We start from the raw sequence: 18,736 nt of genomic DNA, 5'->3' as shown, positions 1-18,736 counted from the left end.
AGCACCTTAAAGACCAACTAAGTTAGTTCTTGGTATGAGCTTTCGTGTGCATGCACACTTCTTCAGATAGCTCATACCAAGAACTAACTTAGTTGGTCTTTAAGGTGCTACTGGAAGGAATTTTTTTATTTTGTTTTGACTATCTTCATCTCAGATACTCTGAAGACCTACAGTACACCTTCTATTGAAGATATTAAAATCAGGGCAGGTATGTATAGAGACAGGTGATCCTTCAACTATGCTTGGGGTTCTTAATTCTGATTTTAAAATTACAAAACTGCTCCTGCATCAAAATTTCTCTGTAGGTCCGTCTGGCATTCCTACAGCTGACAGCATCCAGAACATTTAAGCATCATTAACAATATAACGAGGGCGGGGGATGGGGAGCTCCACTGCTTTAAAACTCTCTTCTCATCTTGGAATCAGGAGACATGTGGATTAACTTACGCTTTAGTCACATCATGTTCTCCGTACAGCCAGCCATCCCTTTCTTCAGATATAAGTAGTGTGATGATATCTCCCTGTGCAAAACTAAGTAGAGTCTTGTTACTCTCAGCAGTGTGAGGAAATATTGTTTTAACTTTTGGCCGTTTCATTATATTTAGTCCTGTGGCAACAGAGGTTGATCGTGATAAACTGGAATCATCCGCGTGATCTGATTAACAAAAAACAGCAACATAGAACTGGATCAAACAAAAACAAGTTAAAATGGAATTGAATAACAACAATGAACACTTTTCCTATCCTCACTCAAACTTCCAATTAACTATGGGGTTAAGTGCAAGAATTAAATTAAGTTTTTGTATTTTAACTTTTGTATGTTTTTAAGTATGGTTGTATTTATTTTAATTATTTTATTGTTTTACCTTTTGTAAACTGCTTTGCAGGTTTTTTTACAATCAAGTGGTGTATACATTTTATGAAACAAATACATTAACTAAAATAGTCATTTTCACAAGAATATGCCTTTTCAACACACCTACACACACACACACACACACACACACACACACACACAATGCTTACCTGTTGAATTATTTAATCTCTCTGAAGGTGCCTTTGGGGCCATTGACGGGTTGTTAAACATGTCAACTAAAGGACTAGTATAGGCTCTCCCTGTGGGTGCAGGGGGTACTCTGGGGGAACTTCTATGAAGTGAGTCATAATTGTTTCCAAGCTAGTGACACAAAATTAACATTAAGCATCAGTACAATGATATAATGTCATATATCAACAATTTTGTCCACACATGCAAACAGGAGTAGAAGGTTGAAAAACACTGGATATCAACTCAGTGCAGATCCATTGAAATTAATTGGCACAACTAATATGGGTCTATTCTGAACAGAACTCTGTTGGAGACAACCTGTCATTTTTCTTTGAATATTTCAGCAGCTGGGTTTAAAAACTTTATCCAGTATAAGGCATGATAAAAAGCATGTGGATGGGGGAGATCTAGATCTCTACCCTTCCATATGGCGCACCAGTTGAAGACCAGAGCTCTAATACCACTTGCCCCCATCAGCAGGAACATAAAGCTCTGAGAATGTGACTTAGTTGCTGCTTTAGAAGTCATAGGTTGTATTCAACACAGCATTCAACTAACTGATTGTTTTGTTGTGCAAGGAGTAATCTCTCTTGTTTCTCCCTCTGCATTTGCTAAGGTGGAATCTACACGCATATAAAAACTGTTCTGAAAATGCTTTGTTTTTAAGCGTTTTAAAAAATACATTTAATTTTCCATAAGATTCACCGCCGCCATCTAGTGTCACACTGTATATTGCACTTAAAACACACTTAAAACGTTTGCTGTATAGCTGAGTCCTAAGTCTGTTCTGTGGTTCTTGCAACTATTTAGTTGAATACTGCCCCATGTATGGAACCTGGAATCATTTTAACACATTTCTCCTTTTCCCTACCCAGCTGTTGCTCTCAGGAAGGAGCTTGTAATCAACAGAGAATTCCTCACCATACTGCTTCTTTCGATCATTGGCGAAGGCAAAGGAGTTCCTGATATTGGAGTGGAGCCAGGGGTCTTTATCTCTTCTATCATGGTCATGATTTTCTCCGGCACTTTGGTAGCATCACTGCAAGTTTCTAACCAATTAGGCAACTTGGCGTTAAGTAACTCTGAGCACTACAAAAAATATGAGTGAGTTAAAAATAAGATTATATGCTTTTCAGATTAAAATCTTATCTGTGTGTACAGATATCTTTAGTTCAAGGTTCTTGCCAAATTCTATTGGCAATGTGAACTGTAACATACTGTAGCACCTGCATATAGCTTGTTTGGAAAAAATATACTTCCCCATCACAGAAATGCAGCGCTTTATGTATTATCTCCTATAGAAAATAAAAATAAAATTCTGTAGGAAACATGCTTACTTTATAGGGATGTAGTCACAAACAATAAACCACCACGGGCTCTGTGTTGTGGCTTGAATTTTCATTTACGGGTCTAGTTTTTCCAATAATTTAAATGTCTTGTGTCACAATCAAAGAAAATGGAGCCTAAAGCGAATGCCTTTAGAGTGTACTCTGTGTTGTGGGAAACCTCAGCATCCCCACAAAACCAAGTTTTTCTGACAACTTAGCATCTCCTCTCATACTAACCTCTACATGGTAATACTGCATGTGTTGAGCAAAACTGCAGTGCTTGTCAACCAGAAAACAGAATCTTTTTTTCTCTTCAAGTAGAGCTTCTCTGCAACCTTCAGCAATAAATCTTTGAATATCACTCTGCCGAGAAGTCACTGTTTCCAAATACTAAATAAAATAATAAATAATAGATCACAACAGAGAAAACTTGACACATTCTTCTTACACAACTCGCATCCAAAAGCAACCTTTATGTCTTAATCCAATCTCAAACAGAAATAAATAATGTGGTTGCCATTCTCTGATCTAGCAATAAATTTATCACCTATAAATGCATTGATCTAAATGCTACACCTGCAAATCAATGCAACACTTCCAAGAGATACAAGGAACATCACACCCTTTGAACATAATCAAGTCTAAGATACAGTTGTACCTTGGTTTTCGAACAGCTTAGTTCTTGAATGTTTTGGCTCCCAAACGCCGCAAACCCGGAAAGGGTGTTCCAAATTTGTGATCTATTTTTGGAAGCCGAACGTTTGACAGGGCTCCTGCAGCTTCCGATTGGCTGCAGGAGCTTCCTGCAGCCAATCCAAAGCTGCACTTTGGTTTCTGAATGTTTTGGAAGTGAAACGGACTTCTGGAATGGATTCCGTTCGACCTCTGTGGTATGACTGTTTTCAAATTGGAGATGGAATGGCTTGGATCTAGAATTTCATGAGCTAAAGCCATTCACTCGGTGGGTTTTCCCATTCTCCACCTTCCCATCATAGTTAGATGTGGTACAAGGGGTTGCAATGGGAAGACACCAGGGGAGTGCACTAACCTCGGTTTCTTTATGCTCATATTTTGTTGCATTCCTTCCTCCTTGACTTTTCCTTCGGATTTTCTTCAGTTCAGCCTGAGATTTTTCCAAAGAATCCAATTTGCTTCTGTGTTCATTCTGGTATCTCTTCAAAGTAGCCTGCAATCAAAGCATTCAGAAATCTTATATTAGAATATAATAATTAGCTGATGACGTTGGAAGCTCAGCTCCCTGTTACAGCAAGCAAATTCTTTAGGATATACGGTACATATGCAACCAATGCCAGCATAATAATATAAAACAAGTATCATTCTGCTATAGTAGCAAAAGAAAAATTAGCAGTACAATGACTGTGTGTCTCTCTCACAAGAGGTCTGGAGGGTGGCAACATGAGAATGGGCCGTTTCTGCAGTGGCTCCCTGTTTGTGAAATGTTCTTCCCAGGGAGGTTCAGCTGGTGCCTTCATTATATACCTTTAGGTACCAGGCAAAAACGTTCCTCTTCAACCCGACCTTTGGCTGATCTTCTACCCCTTTTAAATATGTTTGTGGGAGGGGGAAGGGAGGTTTATTGGTTTGTTTGTTTTTTGTTTTTATCATGGATTTTGTGTTTTTATATTGTATTTTATGCTGTGAACTGCCCTGAGATCTACGGATGAAGGGTGGTATGCAAATTAAATAAATAAGAATAAGAATGTGCTGCAGTTTGTTTCCTCCATCTAGTATCAGCAACTTTCACGTGGAAAACATTAGAGCAGCCAAACATAAATAAATAGTTTTTCAAAAGAAACTTGAGAATGAAAATATTCTGAGCTGTATTTGTTCAAGATTTCGTATGTATTGCTGTCATCTTCTTATAGACAACACACGGAACAGTTGCTAAACCTGCCAAGGATCTTCGAAATAAAAAGAGGAAGATTGATGTTTCTTGATTTGGAGCAAAATGAATATAATCCTGGTCTTTTAAAAATGCCTCTTGCTTATGTATGCAAATATCTCCCTGTGCTCTCAGGAACTCTGGTGACCTTGGGTTGACGCAATGGAATATCTGACTGACTGGCATGGAACGTCTTCCTCAAAATGACATTTAAAGCAGGTATCTAATCATTTCACATGTTACACATGATACATGCCTGTTGACATGGTTCATTAAAAATGTTTATATTCCAAATACAAATACATGAAACCCTCCCCAACAGGTTTTCCTAATAGAAACTTCTCTCTACCTAATTCCCTGTGTCATTCAGCTATGTCATAAAAGCTGACTATTATCCTAGAATATTCTGTTTAAGTCAGAGACTCATATCCAGCCCTTAATCCAATTCACAAGAGTTCTGTAACAGGACACTATTTGCCACAAAAATACCTTATCTGCCATACTCAGTATGGGTTTCTTGGGAAAATTCATCAAGATATCACACAGTTTATACATTCAGTCCTCAGTTTGTGGCGGATTTATATTTTTCTAGCAATATGCTAAGGTAATCCAGCTATGAGAATGTTTCATACTTGTAATTCTATTTTTGTTGATAAGCACAAGCAAAACTATTAAGAAGATGCAAATTAAGTTGATAGTCAGTGATTTAGTTTTGTTCTACCCAGTATCTGTGCCCACACCGGCTGAACTTTCAGCCAAGACAAGTGTAGTTAAGTTCCTGATTTATAGGCCGACACCGTTTTTATCCCAGCAGATGTCCAGATGCTACTATTTTAATTAGTTATTTTAAAAAACATATAGGAACTGGCTGGTTTATGTATTCAAATAATTGAGAGATTATATTCCCACTGAGAAGCCTGGGCTTTGAGATCTGCAGGGGGAACCTTGCTTGTGGTCCTCATGCCTAATGAGATTTGCAGGGTGGAGACCCATGGGTCAGTTTTTTTTCCTGCAGTGGCCCCATGCCTTTGGAACAACCTCCCCTTTGTGATGTGTCTCACTATGACATTGCTGCCTTTTCACTGTCAGGTGAAGAAGCACCTCTTTGCTAAGATTTGGGATAGGGATATATGCGCTAATTCAATTTTTGTTACTGTTTCTGTTTTAACTTGTAACTGGGTATTTGCATTTGGTTTTATGTGCTTTAATGCTTTTGTTTAATCTTTTGGTTTTAAGTGTATGTAATTCCATCCTGGGACCTTTAAGTGAAGGACAGATCACAAATATGTTTAATAAAATAAATAAAACTGGCCGATCAAGGATTTGCTCTCATGTATTTTTGCATCTTAAATGTATCTAAGGAGACATTTGAAATGCCTTCCATCGGTCTGCAGGATATCCAAGACTATTTCTGTGAAGGTGGGATCCATTTTACTTTGATCAAGTTGGTTTTGGTAAGACAATTACCAGTGTGAAAGTATTCAAAAGATGAAAGCTTAACGTCAGGATTCTGAATATTGCATCACTTTCATATACGTCCACAAAGCTGCTGCTTGAGATGCATGCTCAGGCCTTTGACTGTTTGACTTTAACTCATAGTGTCTGACTGTCAGTTATTCTCCACTACAAAAATTTAATAACTGAGCCACTGCATAATATAACAATAAATATGCCATTATCAGCCTTCCTTTGACTAGTTAATATCTTAGCTTTAATCCTTGCTTTAATTTTTAAGACATTTTTGCCAATGATTAATATCTTCATCAGATATAAAAATAGATAAAATCTGAATATATAACATCTAGGAACCCAAAACACCTTAGTTATAGCTATATGTACAAATCAGGATAAATGTAATTTAGTATTTTTGGAATTCTTAACGTTTCAGCCTTGAAGACAACACATGTAGATTGGCAAAGTTGATATACTACAAACATCAACAGAGATATTAAGGACTGAACTTAGAGCCCTAAATCATAAAAATTGCTGTAAGCACAGGGGCTCTGCTCCACGTGTAAAACCTTCCCAACCTGCTTCGGGAAAGTCATTTCTTGTGCTATTTGCCAACACTAAGTAGCACATACGATAAGATAATCATATAAATGATTAATCTTCTCTGGCACTGAAAAACAATATACTTACATTCATGTATTTTACATCTAATTCAGTCTTCTTCTCCAGCTCAGATATAATCTCTTTATGGAATTTCTTGAACTGCAAGAGTAAATGGATAACCGTGTAGTCAAAGGGTTAGTTTACACACAAAGGTTCCCCCCCATAGGTTTTTTTAATTTTTATTTTTTTTTAAATAAGTTAAAATATTGCATGGGTATTTACTTACACTTTCTTCTAAGCTGTCATTCAGTTTCTTCTGTGCAATAGAAATCTCTATGAGAACATGCCCTGTTGACAAACACAATTAATTAATTTTTATACTGTTCTTCATCATTTGTGATCCCTATGTTACAAACGTGGCTACTTATAGATTAAAGCATGGTATGACAAATTAAACCAGATAAAACTGAATCAAAACACATCAAAACATACAACAGATGGTGATTCCTCAATTACAGTTGGCCAAAACAAACCAGCCACCCCCAAAATACCAGGTGAAGAGGTAGGTGTTCAGCTGAAGTGGACTCAGTGGAGTATTGGCAACCAATGCTTGTAAAGTCAGTTTTACAATATTTCAATTAACTGCTCTGCTCAACATTGGTGGCTGTATTCTGTACTCGTTGCAGCTTCTGTTACATCTTCAAAATCAGGCCCATGTAGAATGCATTATAATAATCTAATCAGGAGGTTACTAGTGCATGGATAACTTTGGCAAGGCTATCTTGATCCAGATATGGTGACAGCTGGAGCAGCAGCCATAGCTGGAAAAAGGTACCTTTTGAGCATCCACTTAGCTGGATCAAGAACTAGCCCAGACTACACACTGCTCCTTCAAGGGGAGTGCAGTTAACATTTTTTTCTGTTCTGGTAACTTTTATGATGAAAGACAGTAAATAGAAGCATTCAACAGTACATAGTATATCTGGATATTCTTTTTCGAGCCCTTGCCACAAAAAGCAAAACAAATTTTAGAGTAAAATTATACATGGCCACAGTTACTCACAACTGCTAATTGACACCAATATATTTTACAATACTACCTTATTGCATTTCTTTCTTTTATAGAGCTATAAGCTTGGTGGATCGGGGTAATGTTATGGACGTAGTGTATCTTGATTTCAGTAAGGCTTTTGAGAAAGTCCCCTATGATATTCTTACAGAGAAGCTGGTAAAATGTGGGTTGAACAAGGTAACTTAGGTGGATTTGTAGCTGGTTTTCTGACCGAACCCAAAGAGTGCTCACTAATGGTTGCTCATCATCCTGGAAAAAAAGGACAAGTGGGGTGCTGAAGGGTTCTGTCCTGGGCTCATTATTGTTCATCTTTATAAACAACTTGGATGAAGGAATTGAGGGAATGCTCATCAAATTTGCAGATGACATGAAACTGGGAGGGCTAGCTAATGCTGCAGAAGACAGAATCGGGATTCAATATTACCTTAATAGATTGGCGAATTGGGCCAAAAGTAACAAAATAAATTTCAACAGGGACAAATGTAAGCTTCTACACTTAGGTAGGAATAACCAGCTGCACAAGTATAAAATGGGTTGCATCTGGTTTGCCAGTAGTACATGTGAAAAAGATCTAGGAGTCTTAGTAGACCACAAGCTTAAAATGAGTCAACAGTGTGACACAGCAGCAAATAAGGAGGAGGAGAAGAAGAAGAAAATCTGTACAGAAGTATAGTGTACAGATCAAGGGAAGTAATAGTACTGCACAAGTCTGCCTTGGTCAGACCACACTTCGAGTACTGTATCCAGTTCTGGGTGCCACAATTTATGAAAGATATTGACAAGATGAAATGTGTGGAGGAGGGCAATCAAGACGATCAAGGGTCTGGAAACCAAGCCTTATGAGGAACGTTTGAGGGATGGCGCAAGCTTGTTTTCTTCTGCTCAGGAGGCTAGGACCTAAACCAATGGCTTCAAGTTACAAGAAAGAAGATTTTGACTAAACATCAGAAAGAACTTTCTGATGGTAAGAGCTGTTTGAGAGTGGAACAGACTCCCTTGGAAGGTGGTGGACTCTCCTTCCTTGGAGGTTTTTAAGTAGAGGCTGGATGGCCACCTTTAGTTGAGATTCCTGCATTGCAGGGGGTTGGACTAGATAGGCCTTGGGATCCATTCCAACTCTACAATTCTATGATTTTATATGCTCTATCTGAACACACTCAGAGGCAAGTGGAACCATGTGTGCTGTCCCTGTCCACAACTTCAGTGCACTATTTGGCTTAGAACAAACATAGTCTACACTTCTGTGGGAGTTGGTCAGGAGTGTGTCTCATGTAGCCCTCAGCCTAATTTCATGCAAGTGGCAGGAAGGGGGGAAATGGGGATAAGGGAATAACGGAAAAAGAGGAAGAAAGGAATTGCAGAGGTGGAAAGAGAAAATGCGGTGACAGAGAAAAGAGGTGGCCCGCCCACCTTTTTGACTCTGATCCCATCAACCACTGGTACGTGGCTCTTGATGGATTACTCCCAAGGAAATATGGCCTTCATCAGAGAAAAGATTGCTCCACTGCTAGTGCTGGTTCTCTCAATAAGGGGTTCTTTCTGCAATGGAGGGCAGGGACAGCAGGTGTGATCCTGTTGCCCTTTCATGTGTTCAGCCTAAACACATATGCAAGAAGATCTACAAACTCTTTTGCTATTAACCTGTCCCCCTGCTAGCGTTCTGCCGCCCAACCTCTACTTGCGATCTTTGTTGTTTGCTTGCATCATGCCACAGAGATTCTGAATGGACCATAGCTGGGTGGCAGTGCAACTATGGCTAAAGAGCAACACAGTGTGTCAAAACCACTTCCTTCTGCTTATGGCAACAGGAATAAGGGTTCAGCAGGTTATTGAACCCTCATCCTTATGTGTCCTCCTTCCACATTAACTATTTACAACAGCAAAGGGTTGGGAGGTCTAATTTATACATGCCCTTCCTCTTCTGCCATATTAGTAGCACTCTGTCTCTGCCTCAGCTCCTCCACCTGAAAAAAACAAGAATACTTATAACCTGTTTTGCAAATGACGTTATGGATAAGGCAGAGCATAATCCTGTCTATGCATGGGCAAGTCCCACCTACTTAAATGGGACTTAAGTACTATAGGCAGGACTGCAGAGGAGGACATTAGACTACTTGGCCTTAAGAATGCATATTTGTAGACATAATGAAATAATAAAGGAATCTAATTTACAATGTAAAACAGACTGGTTAATTTCAACTACATTTAATGAATAAATTTCAGGGCCTGCTTTTTTCAGCTTCGCTCATACAGTACATGCTTTTGAGAATTTGCTGCCACAGCAACACAGCTGACCAAAGGCTGGCACTTTTGCAAAAATTAATGCAGTAGAACCTGGAACTCAAAGTACTGACAGTAATCCAACAAGGTTGTGTGCTGGCTCAACCCTCCCCACCCCTGTACACTCCCTTCCTTTGGCTTTTCCTGCCACCACCGTGTAAATGTTCAATAAAACAACTCATTTACCTGGCAGGTCAAGACTGGAAAACCTGACTTTCAGATGTTGTTATTCTAGTCTCAGTAGCACTCAGCCTGACTGAACATCTCAGAGAAACAGTGTGTTACGGTGCTATTCCTGAAAACTTTTTTTACACTTCAAAACAATTTGAAAGACTAATATAATTGGGAAATTAAAGCAAGTGTTTAAGACTGTCATTTTAGACACCTGTCTCATTTCTTCTATTAATCTACAACATCCTTCTAAGAGCCTCATTGTCACCATGCAGACGTATGCACTGGCTAACCTATTTCCTCTTGTGTCATGAGTCAATATTTTTACAGTGAAACCATAGTAATGTCAGAGAGCTTAGTAAAGCGCAAATGGTAGGACAAGTTGTGCTCCTTTATGTAAATGCCCACAGTTAGCAGATTCAGAGAATTTTAAAGTCATATTATTAAGCCTCAGCTGTGCTTTATAATGTGACACAACAAAGCATTGTGAAGCATGTTAAGTCTGTTTATAACAGGTGTGCAGAACTGCAGGCAGGAAATCTGTCTCAAGTATGGCAGAAGGGAAAATATAAAAGTACTGGTTATGTTAGGTTGTGTCTTCTGAATGTAGTGCATCTGGTGGAAAGCTTTCTCTCTTAATACCCTTTCCACATTTCATTAGCATGACCGAAAATTCATTCCAGATTCAGACTGCCCTTCATACTAGGGTAAGGAGAATTGTTTTTTTTTTAAAAATCCACACCACAATAGACAACAGAAAACATACCCCCTTTCTTTATGTATATCAGAATATACTTTTTTAAACAACAACAACAACAACCCAGTCCTCTCTGAAAATCGGACTTTAATATCAGTCATATGTGCATGCCAGATATGCAGCTTATAAAGCCCATTATCATTTGCACATCTATCAGCAAAAAAAAATTCAGATAATTTCATATAAACCTATTCACTTAATATTTTCCCCAGGATTTAACATATTTATATATATTTTAATCCATGGATATTAAAAGCTTATGATTGGTGCAAAATACAAGTAAATATAAATAACATATCCCTCTTGCCTCATTTAAAATTGATAGGCACATTACTGTGAGTAATTTTGGTACTAAACAATAAAAACCAAGCAGGTGCATTGTTAATAATGTATGAATAAAACACAACATTTGTTTTTCTACTTGGCAAGGTAGTTGCAATATCTGTTCTCTGGGCCTTTTTTGTTGAAGGCATGGTTTTATTCTAATTGATGCATATTTCTAATTAAAGAACTGTGATATATAAGCTTTGATCCAAAGAACTGCATATACACTGCAACTCTTTGAGCCTTCCCACAGCAAATCCTGAGATCATCCTATGAAACAACATGGCATGTTACACAGGGGACTGCAGCTGGGGGGGGGGTAAGGGGCGAAGGGGGGAGAAATTGATGATAACTTCCTTCTTAATGAGAAAGTGTCTTTTGCTCACTCTTGTGACATTTCACCAAACCACTATATAGAATAGCATCTACTACCCAACTACAGAGGGCAGTCTTATCTTTTCAAAGCCTGAATGAATAGACTGCTTGTGTGGACTTCAAAACTGCAAGGACTGCAAGTACAAAAGAAAATCTAATACTGCTCAATCACAGGTCTGAACATGCCCAAGAGGCTGACATTGTTTAAGTAAGTAGGTAAGAGAGGATCTCCAGAGCAGACAGGTCTCTGTTTGTGCAATAATAGTCAGTACAGGCAAAACACACCTGACCCCTTTACATTAAATTCAACCACTATTCAGATGGTGGTTAGGCACATTCAAATATAAAAACTCATAGAAAGACGACGTTTTCAGAAACCTTTAAGAATATATAAACCCTCCCCTGAGGAAGAAGAAAAAGTAAGAAATGCCAGGTAAAAATAAAGAGCTGAAATAGTTGTCAAACTACGTATTTTACTCAACAGGGCCACACTAGCACTCAACAGAAATGTCAATGAGAGGAAACACCTACGAGGTGAAGAGATACATGGCATGTAAATATTAAGTTAGAACACACCTATGGCAGATAATGTCAACTCTTTGTCCCCAGAGGGTGCATCATTGCACATATGACTGCAAATGCATTCTACAGTGGTGTGTGTGTTTTGTGTTTATAAGCAGCTGCCAGTGCTGTGTGTGTGGGTGTGGCTGCAGAAAGCAAACCAGAAGGGTCAGAGTGTATTTGCCAGTAATGCCTGAATTTGCGTATTGCCAACTTTACTTTGCACAATGCCTCCACCCTTCTGCCAAACATGTGCAATTTTTAATGTCAATACACAGCTATGCTATAACCATTTCTCATGTTGATTGAGACATTTCAGCTCTTTTGTCTTCCTAATATAGCTTCATGGATATCATATTTAGGCTTGCATTCAGCAAGGACTCCCCCCCATATTAATGTGGTGCCTTTGACGTCTACATATTACAGGACAGGGGTGGGTGGGTGGAAAAAAGCTAGTGCAGGGACATTGTTCACAATGTCTGCTATTTTTTTTCTTCCAAAAAAGAGGTCAGTTTCAAGCGCGGGATACAAAGGAGAGTTTAATGTCATGTGCACCCACTTTGACCCTAGATTAAGTGCCAATTCGAGGTTGGACTGGAATACAGATCCCCAAGCAAAAATATACAGTATTAATGTGTATTATTCACTGCATTATCTAGAACATCTATTAATACAGGAAAACTTCCTCTTTATTCATGAAGACATCGGTCTAGTTTATATATATGTTTAAGAAGTGAATATGATTTTGGAGTGAGTTGAAAGAACCAGTGCACCACTTTTCCAGAAGGTTGTTTCTTAAGAAACAAGATAGAAGACACAAGGATGGTTGTTAGTAGAATTCTAAATCCTAAAAAGACAGTGACGTTTCAGTGATCAAAGATAATCAGCAACAGGATGTGGTTGGAAACTTGGAATTCCTTGTTCGTGAACATCACGATAAGGAACTTAAGATAAGCTCTGAATCTTGGTGGTGAAACTGAACCCCATGAAAGTGAGCCTATAGAATAATTCTCACAGGCAGTGGTGAGAGGGGATGCACATGTCTCCTGGGTCTCCAGTAGGTTGTTCTGCCACATTCCTTCTTTCACTAGGGCCCCCAATGACAAAGCTCTAAAATGCAGGGTCTAAAAATATAATTTTGTTCCTGTCACACACAATGGACTTGTCAAGAGAAGGTAATGATCAGAATAGGAGCATAGGTAATAAATCAGAGGTGCATCCTTTCCAAGTATAAAAGAAACAGAACAGCATTCTCATCTTCTGCCACCATAGCATCCAACACAATGTCAGGGAATGAACTCCGCAGAGCCCATCGCAACTGCAATTCTAAGGATGGGTTGCAATGGGTAAGCATCTCCTTCATGAGAGTCATCATTTTTTGAACATTCAGTGCAGAGCACACTTGCTTGCTTTAAGAGATTTATATTCTGCTTTGAGGAAATCCTCCATAAAATGGCTTACTATATTTTAAAATACAAATTTCATGAAGTCTGAAAACACAGTCAGCAACAAAATAATATTGCAAACACAAGCATTGCACAATTATAACTAAGTGACATCCCAGTTAGCTACATTCACTCACATCTCCGGCAACAAAAACTTTTGAAGGGGAAAAAGGTTTCTCAAGCCATCTTGAAGAGCTCAAGAAATTTGGCCTTCTTAATCTCTGCAGGAATTGTATTCCATAATTGCAGAGCTACCTTTGATAAGGCCCTATAACACACATTCGTCAATCTAAGTAGTGAAGCAGGGCTGAGCCAGTTCTTAAGATATTGGGCGTAGGCTGTCCATTAAGTAACTTGGCCCCAAGCTATTCAGGGCTTTAAAAGTATTAACCAGCACTTTGCATTGGACCCAGAAATACACCCATAGTCAGTACAACCAATACAAAATGAGGATATTTTCTTTATTGCCCCCCACCCAATAACTGAGTGGTCACATTTTATACCAGCTGCAGCTTCCAAACTGCCTTCATGGTAGTCCTATGTAAAGTGGCCATTGCAAAATATTGTATGATCTGCAAACAGGATTCTCTTGTAATGCTGGTGTGTATTATCCAAAAACATCAATACTGTGGATTGATTAAAAAGTGATAAAAAGTAGTATTTTTTTAAATTGACCTTAATTCTGGCTTAATGGAAAACTGATAAACTCACACTGCTTATTCTTTTTGACAGAAGTTAAATGTCTTCTTTCAGCTGCAGATTATTCTGAAAGCTCATAAACAGCCCTGGGGAAACTATTTTAGATTTAAAGTCCTAATCTGTTTTAGAAGGGTGATGGAAGAAATCAGATATAATGCTCAATTGGACCAGATGCTCACAGGTGTCAATCCTTGAAATTGTTCCAGGCCTTAGAATGTGAATTCTATGGCGAGACTGTTCTTCCTGTGCTTGGAAAGTCAAGAGGACAGTACACCCAAGTGTTATGTAGGACACCGTCTCTCTCAACTGTTTCTCAAAGCTTGCCTATATACTATGAAGGGCTTCAGGCAGGGTAGTCCTAATACATTTTGCTGTTTGAGGCAAACCCCTGCCACCCTGCCCCTCCCTCCTCCAGCTGTCTGGCAGTAGCCCGGGGAAGCCCTAGCATGGTGTTGGCAGTGGAAGAGGTGGTGGAGGCATGCTCCCCAGGCCCAGGTTTGCTGCCTGGTTGGGGTGACTTCCTCAGTGCCTCACTGTCTGATGGGAGGCTGTCCCTGGTTTGAGGATAACACAGGTTCCCCATCCTTGTTACAGAGGAAAGGAAGATGTCCGAATAATTTAAATAGTTCTGGAATATTTGCCCTATGGTTATTTATCTCCATGATTATTTGTCTTTGATCACACATGCATGCCAATATGCCTTGTATACATGTGTACTTGACGAACACATACAGTAAGATCTTTAGCTCAGGGTTATAGTGTGTTATGAGGAGATTACATTTCACACTATATATGGGGGAATTAATAGAGAAATATGGAGAAAGCCTTTTCCAAAGTTATTTTGAAAAACAAATGGCCATGTTTTCCAATATAATTTCAAATACAGTGGTGCCCCGCAAGACGAATGCCTCGCAAGACGGAAAACTCGCTAGACGAAAGAGTTTTCTGTTTTGGAGGTGCTTAGCAAAACGAATTTCCTATGGGCTTGCTTCGCAAGATGAAAATGTCTTGCGAGTTCCTGGGGGTTTTTTCCCTTTCCCCCCCTTTTTCTAAGCCGCTAAGCCGCTTATCCGCTTATCTGCTAAGCCAATAAGCCGCTAAAAGCCGCTAAACCGCTAATAGCGCCAATCCGCTATTTATAAGCCGTCAATGGGCTTGCTTCGCAAGACGAAAAAACCGCTAGACAAAGAAACTCATGGAACGGATTCTTTTCGTCTTGCGAGGCACCACTGTATTTCTCTGTCCTGTAGTGCTGCCCCTTGATAAAGATACAGATTGTTTGTATGTGTAAATAAATCCTTGCTGCAAAATTAATTCATATGAAGAATATCAGCTGTTCCGATCATGCAAGATCTATGGACAGAGTGACATGGGTGACCTGCATAAGTTCCATCAAAAGGAAACAAAGGAAAACAAAGCAAAACAACTCTGTAGACAAGTCCTGAGCAGAAAAGCTTCATGTCTCGGCAATCGTGTTTTATAGACCTCAGATTTTTACTGACTAGTATAACCAGCATAATGTTGTGGCCAAAAGCATAATCTACCATCCCAAAAGACTATGAGGAACTTTATTTAAAATGCAAATGCAAACAATTATGCAACTTGGTATTAATGTACTAGAAGTGTTAGCTTTCTCACAGTACTCAGAGGACAAGCAACCAGGAAGTTTTTATCATATTTCATACCTGTAAGGGAAACAGCTCATGTTGTTTAGAAAATATTTATTCAGAGTAGGCATTCAGTGCAAATGTACTGGGACAGCAAGTTTAAGGTACTGCATTCTTACTGGATGTTGCCAACCACTTACACACGATTTTAGTTTTTCAAGAGCAGTATCACACACACCGAGTACATATGCTCAGGGCTATACATATTATTTTTCAAAATGCTACAGGACTGGAACTGAAATCTTAAATCTGTCAACTGGTTAAGCAAGAAATACTGTATAATCCACTGGGAGAATGGAGACTGGATCGTTACTTTAGGAAGAGGAAGCTTGAAATACTAATCTGTTGTGTTACATTAAAATACATCTTGTGCTATTGTTGGCTACCATATTCACCACTGCTTAATGGTTTTGAAATATTAAGTGATTTATACATGCTTTTAAATAAATAAATATTAAGTGGTGAATATAGTAAGATGAGGAAGATAACCAAACTCCATTTTCTCTATTTGAAAAAAATGCTAATATTCAGTTCAGAAACCGTAGTTCCATACAAAATACATTCCATTCTCCCTTTTCACTAGTACTCTGTCTTAAGTTTAGCTTCCTATTTTGTAACTGAGTTTATTTAATGCTTCCCTTTCTGGGATACCCACTTTCTTTTCAGGCCTATCCTACACATCAACATTCTATGAATGCTTGACTAAATCCAATACAAACTAGTAGTATACTTTTTGTTTGAAGGTAAGTAATTATGTGCTGTCATCTTATAATTCAGTAGTTCTCAACCTTTACTAAATTGCTTTCCACTTCTAAAAAAATTAGGTACTTCACTTGCCCACTGGGTATACCAACTTGGCATCTTATGTCTTCTCCATTTTTTTATATCCCCTGCCTCCACAAAGCAACTCCTACATCCAACTTCCCATACCTTACCTTTTCTTCCATCTTTGCAGCTTTACTGAGATAACTGGGGATGCAGCAGTCAGAGACTTTAATTCTATTCTTCTCAGAAAAACCTAGGCCTTGTCTATTCATAGGCTTATTACCAAAAACATCATCAAAAACTGAGTTTGCCTCACTCGTGTCCCATACTCATTTGAGTGTGGAAAATGCTGTCACACCTGTTTGGTAGTACAGTATACAATTCCTATTTAACTGCGGCATGTCCCTCCTGGCACAAGTCCCCAGGACTCCAAGTCTAAGCTGAACCATTAGTTGATTCAGCCTTTAATGCACCACTGGTAGACTAAGCATTGGCTATGGTCAGATGTATAAACAAGTCATAGGACGCAAATGGCAGACTAGAGATTTGCTATATGACTGCAAGTAAATTGCAGTGCAGTTTCAGCTCTGAATCATCCAGTACCAAGCAGCACTCCATAGCAAATGTAACATTCACTTCAATCTTTTGACCTTTCCTTTCAAGCTACCACCATGTACTGAGCTAATCACATAAAAGAAGTTTCCATTTGGATCAGCGTTTAAATTACAAACAATCAATTTAGTTTCCCATACGGTCAGGTCCAAGTTTTTCCTTAGTTTTTAAGGTTTTCAGTACACGACAATTGACCTTTGATCCCATTTGTAACAAATTCTGAGATTCCTAAGCAGACAGTGTGCACATGACACAGCTTCCATATAATTAGCAGAGAATGTATTTTTCCATTTCTAGGGATCTCAAGGGAGGAGGTTCAGCCTGGTCAGAAAGAAAACATGTACTATGAATCAAGTAGAAATTTATCCTGACTCTTCAAGTCAGGGTTTAAATCAGGGGTGCGGAACTTTTTCAGTCCAAGGGCCGCTTTGTCATGGAAAATCTTTCAGGGGCCACATGCCAGAAGTGGTACGGGCAAGAGGTGAAAGCAGGTACAGCGTCAGGTGTGACTCAACTTCGCAGAGTAGGCTACATTCCATCCATGCAAAAGTCAAAAGATTTTACCCACCCATACCCCTCCCTATCCAGACAAAAGCACTCAGGGAGCAGGGCCAGTAAGAGATACCTGCAGGGCCACATTCAGCCCCCAGGCCTGAGGTTCCTCATACCTGGTTTAAATAAGTCCTTTAATTCAGCAAGAAAAAAGGCAGGTCTCGATCATTGATTTAAATCAAACCTCTTATGTTCGTTTACAACTAAACTTTGCTTCATTCTTACAGTTAAGACTTGCATTTCTTAGTTGCACTGTACACATTTTGCGTCTTTTCCTTTTTTACATATATAGGGAATATCTTAAAAATATTCCCACATAGGTCCTTTAATTAGACCAGAACCCATAGCAGCTTGCAAGGTGAACAGAACAACCTTATCAACTCAGAAGTAAACCCTTTTGGATTTAATGTGGCTTTCTACCAAGGAAGTGGGTATAAGATTGCCGCCTAAGTAGGAGAGTATAGAAAACTATGCGCTGCACAATTTTGTCTTCCAATCCCGTGCTGCTCCTTTTTGCTTCCCTTGATTAACCTTTACAAAAAAGAGAGGGGAAAACAAAAATGAGGGGCTCAAGACTGTTAGAGCAAAGCAGGGTTGATTGCTACTGGGTTGACTAGGACAGTTTATTTTTGGTAGGTGGAAGTGCAAATATTCATTTCTGAGAAATTATCACATCTGTCATTTACATAGAAAAGTCTCCCTTATTGCAGCATATCTGGCAGTGACTTAGTTTAGAGATAAAAAAATAAGGCTAATACATCCCCCAAAATTAGTAGCTTGCAAAAGAAAAGAAAAGAAATTATATGCTGGGTGCTGGCAGAGAAACGACTGAGAACCAAATTTCTATGCTGTGTGCAGAGGAACAGAGCACTCTATCCCTTTCAAGACTGCTTTAAAATAGAGATGGAAGAACCTTTCTATTTCTGGTTTGTGTCGCTGTCATATGTTTTAGCCATAATTCCATTGTTTCCACATTAAGCAGTGATTAAAAAACAACAACCTCAAAACATATATTACAATATGTATTTTTACACTTTTAAATTGCAGCACAACACTCAGAAAAGTGGAAAATCTGTTGGACAGCTATGGTCATTTGAGAGGTTTGGATCAGGTCATTTTCTA

General features: G+C 38.9%; 1 protein-coding gene across 2 annotated transcripts in view; it reads right to left on the bottom strand.

Annotated features, from left to right (window-relative positions):
• BAIAP2L1 (BAR/IMD domain containing adaptor protein 2 like 1) overlaps positions 1–18,736 on the bottom strand; it is a 60,252-nt gene that overhangs the window by 15,085 nt on the left and 26,431 nt on the right. For both annotated transcript variants that reach the window (XM_081839857.1, XM_081839858.1), the window contains 7 exons: positions 6,621–6,682; positions 6,422–6,493; positions 3,425–3,562; positions 2,614–2,766; positions 1,970–2,137; positions 1,027–1,177; positions 448–655 (listed from right to left, as the gene is read on the bottom strand). In XM_081839857.1, coding sequence (XP_081695983.1) covers positions 448–655; positions 1,027–1,177; positions 1,970–2,137; positions 2,614–2,766; positions 3,425–3,562; positions 6,422–6,493; positions 6,621–6,682 — 952 coding nt within the window. The remainder of the gene's footprint in view (positions 1–447; positions 656–1,026; positions 1,178–1,969; positions 2,138–2,613; positions 2,767–3,424; positions 3,563–6,421; positions 6,494–6,620; positions 6,683–18,736) is intronic.

This window comes from Podarcis erhardii (genome assembly GCF_964252035.2).
Source record: "Podarcis erhardii genome assembly, chromosome: 14".
In the NCBI taxonomy this organism is placed as follows: domain Eukaryota; kingdom Metazoa; phylum Chordata; class Lepidosauria; order Squamata; family Lacertidae; genus Podarcis; species Podarcis erhardii.
Note: the sequence above shows the minus strand (reverse complement) of the source record. Positions and strands in the feature narration are given on the sequence as shown.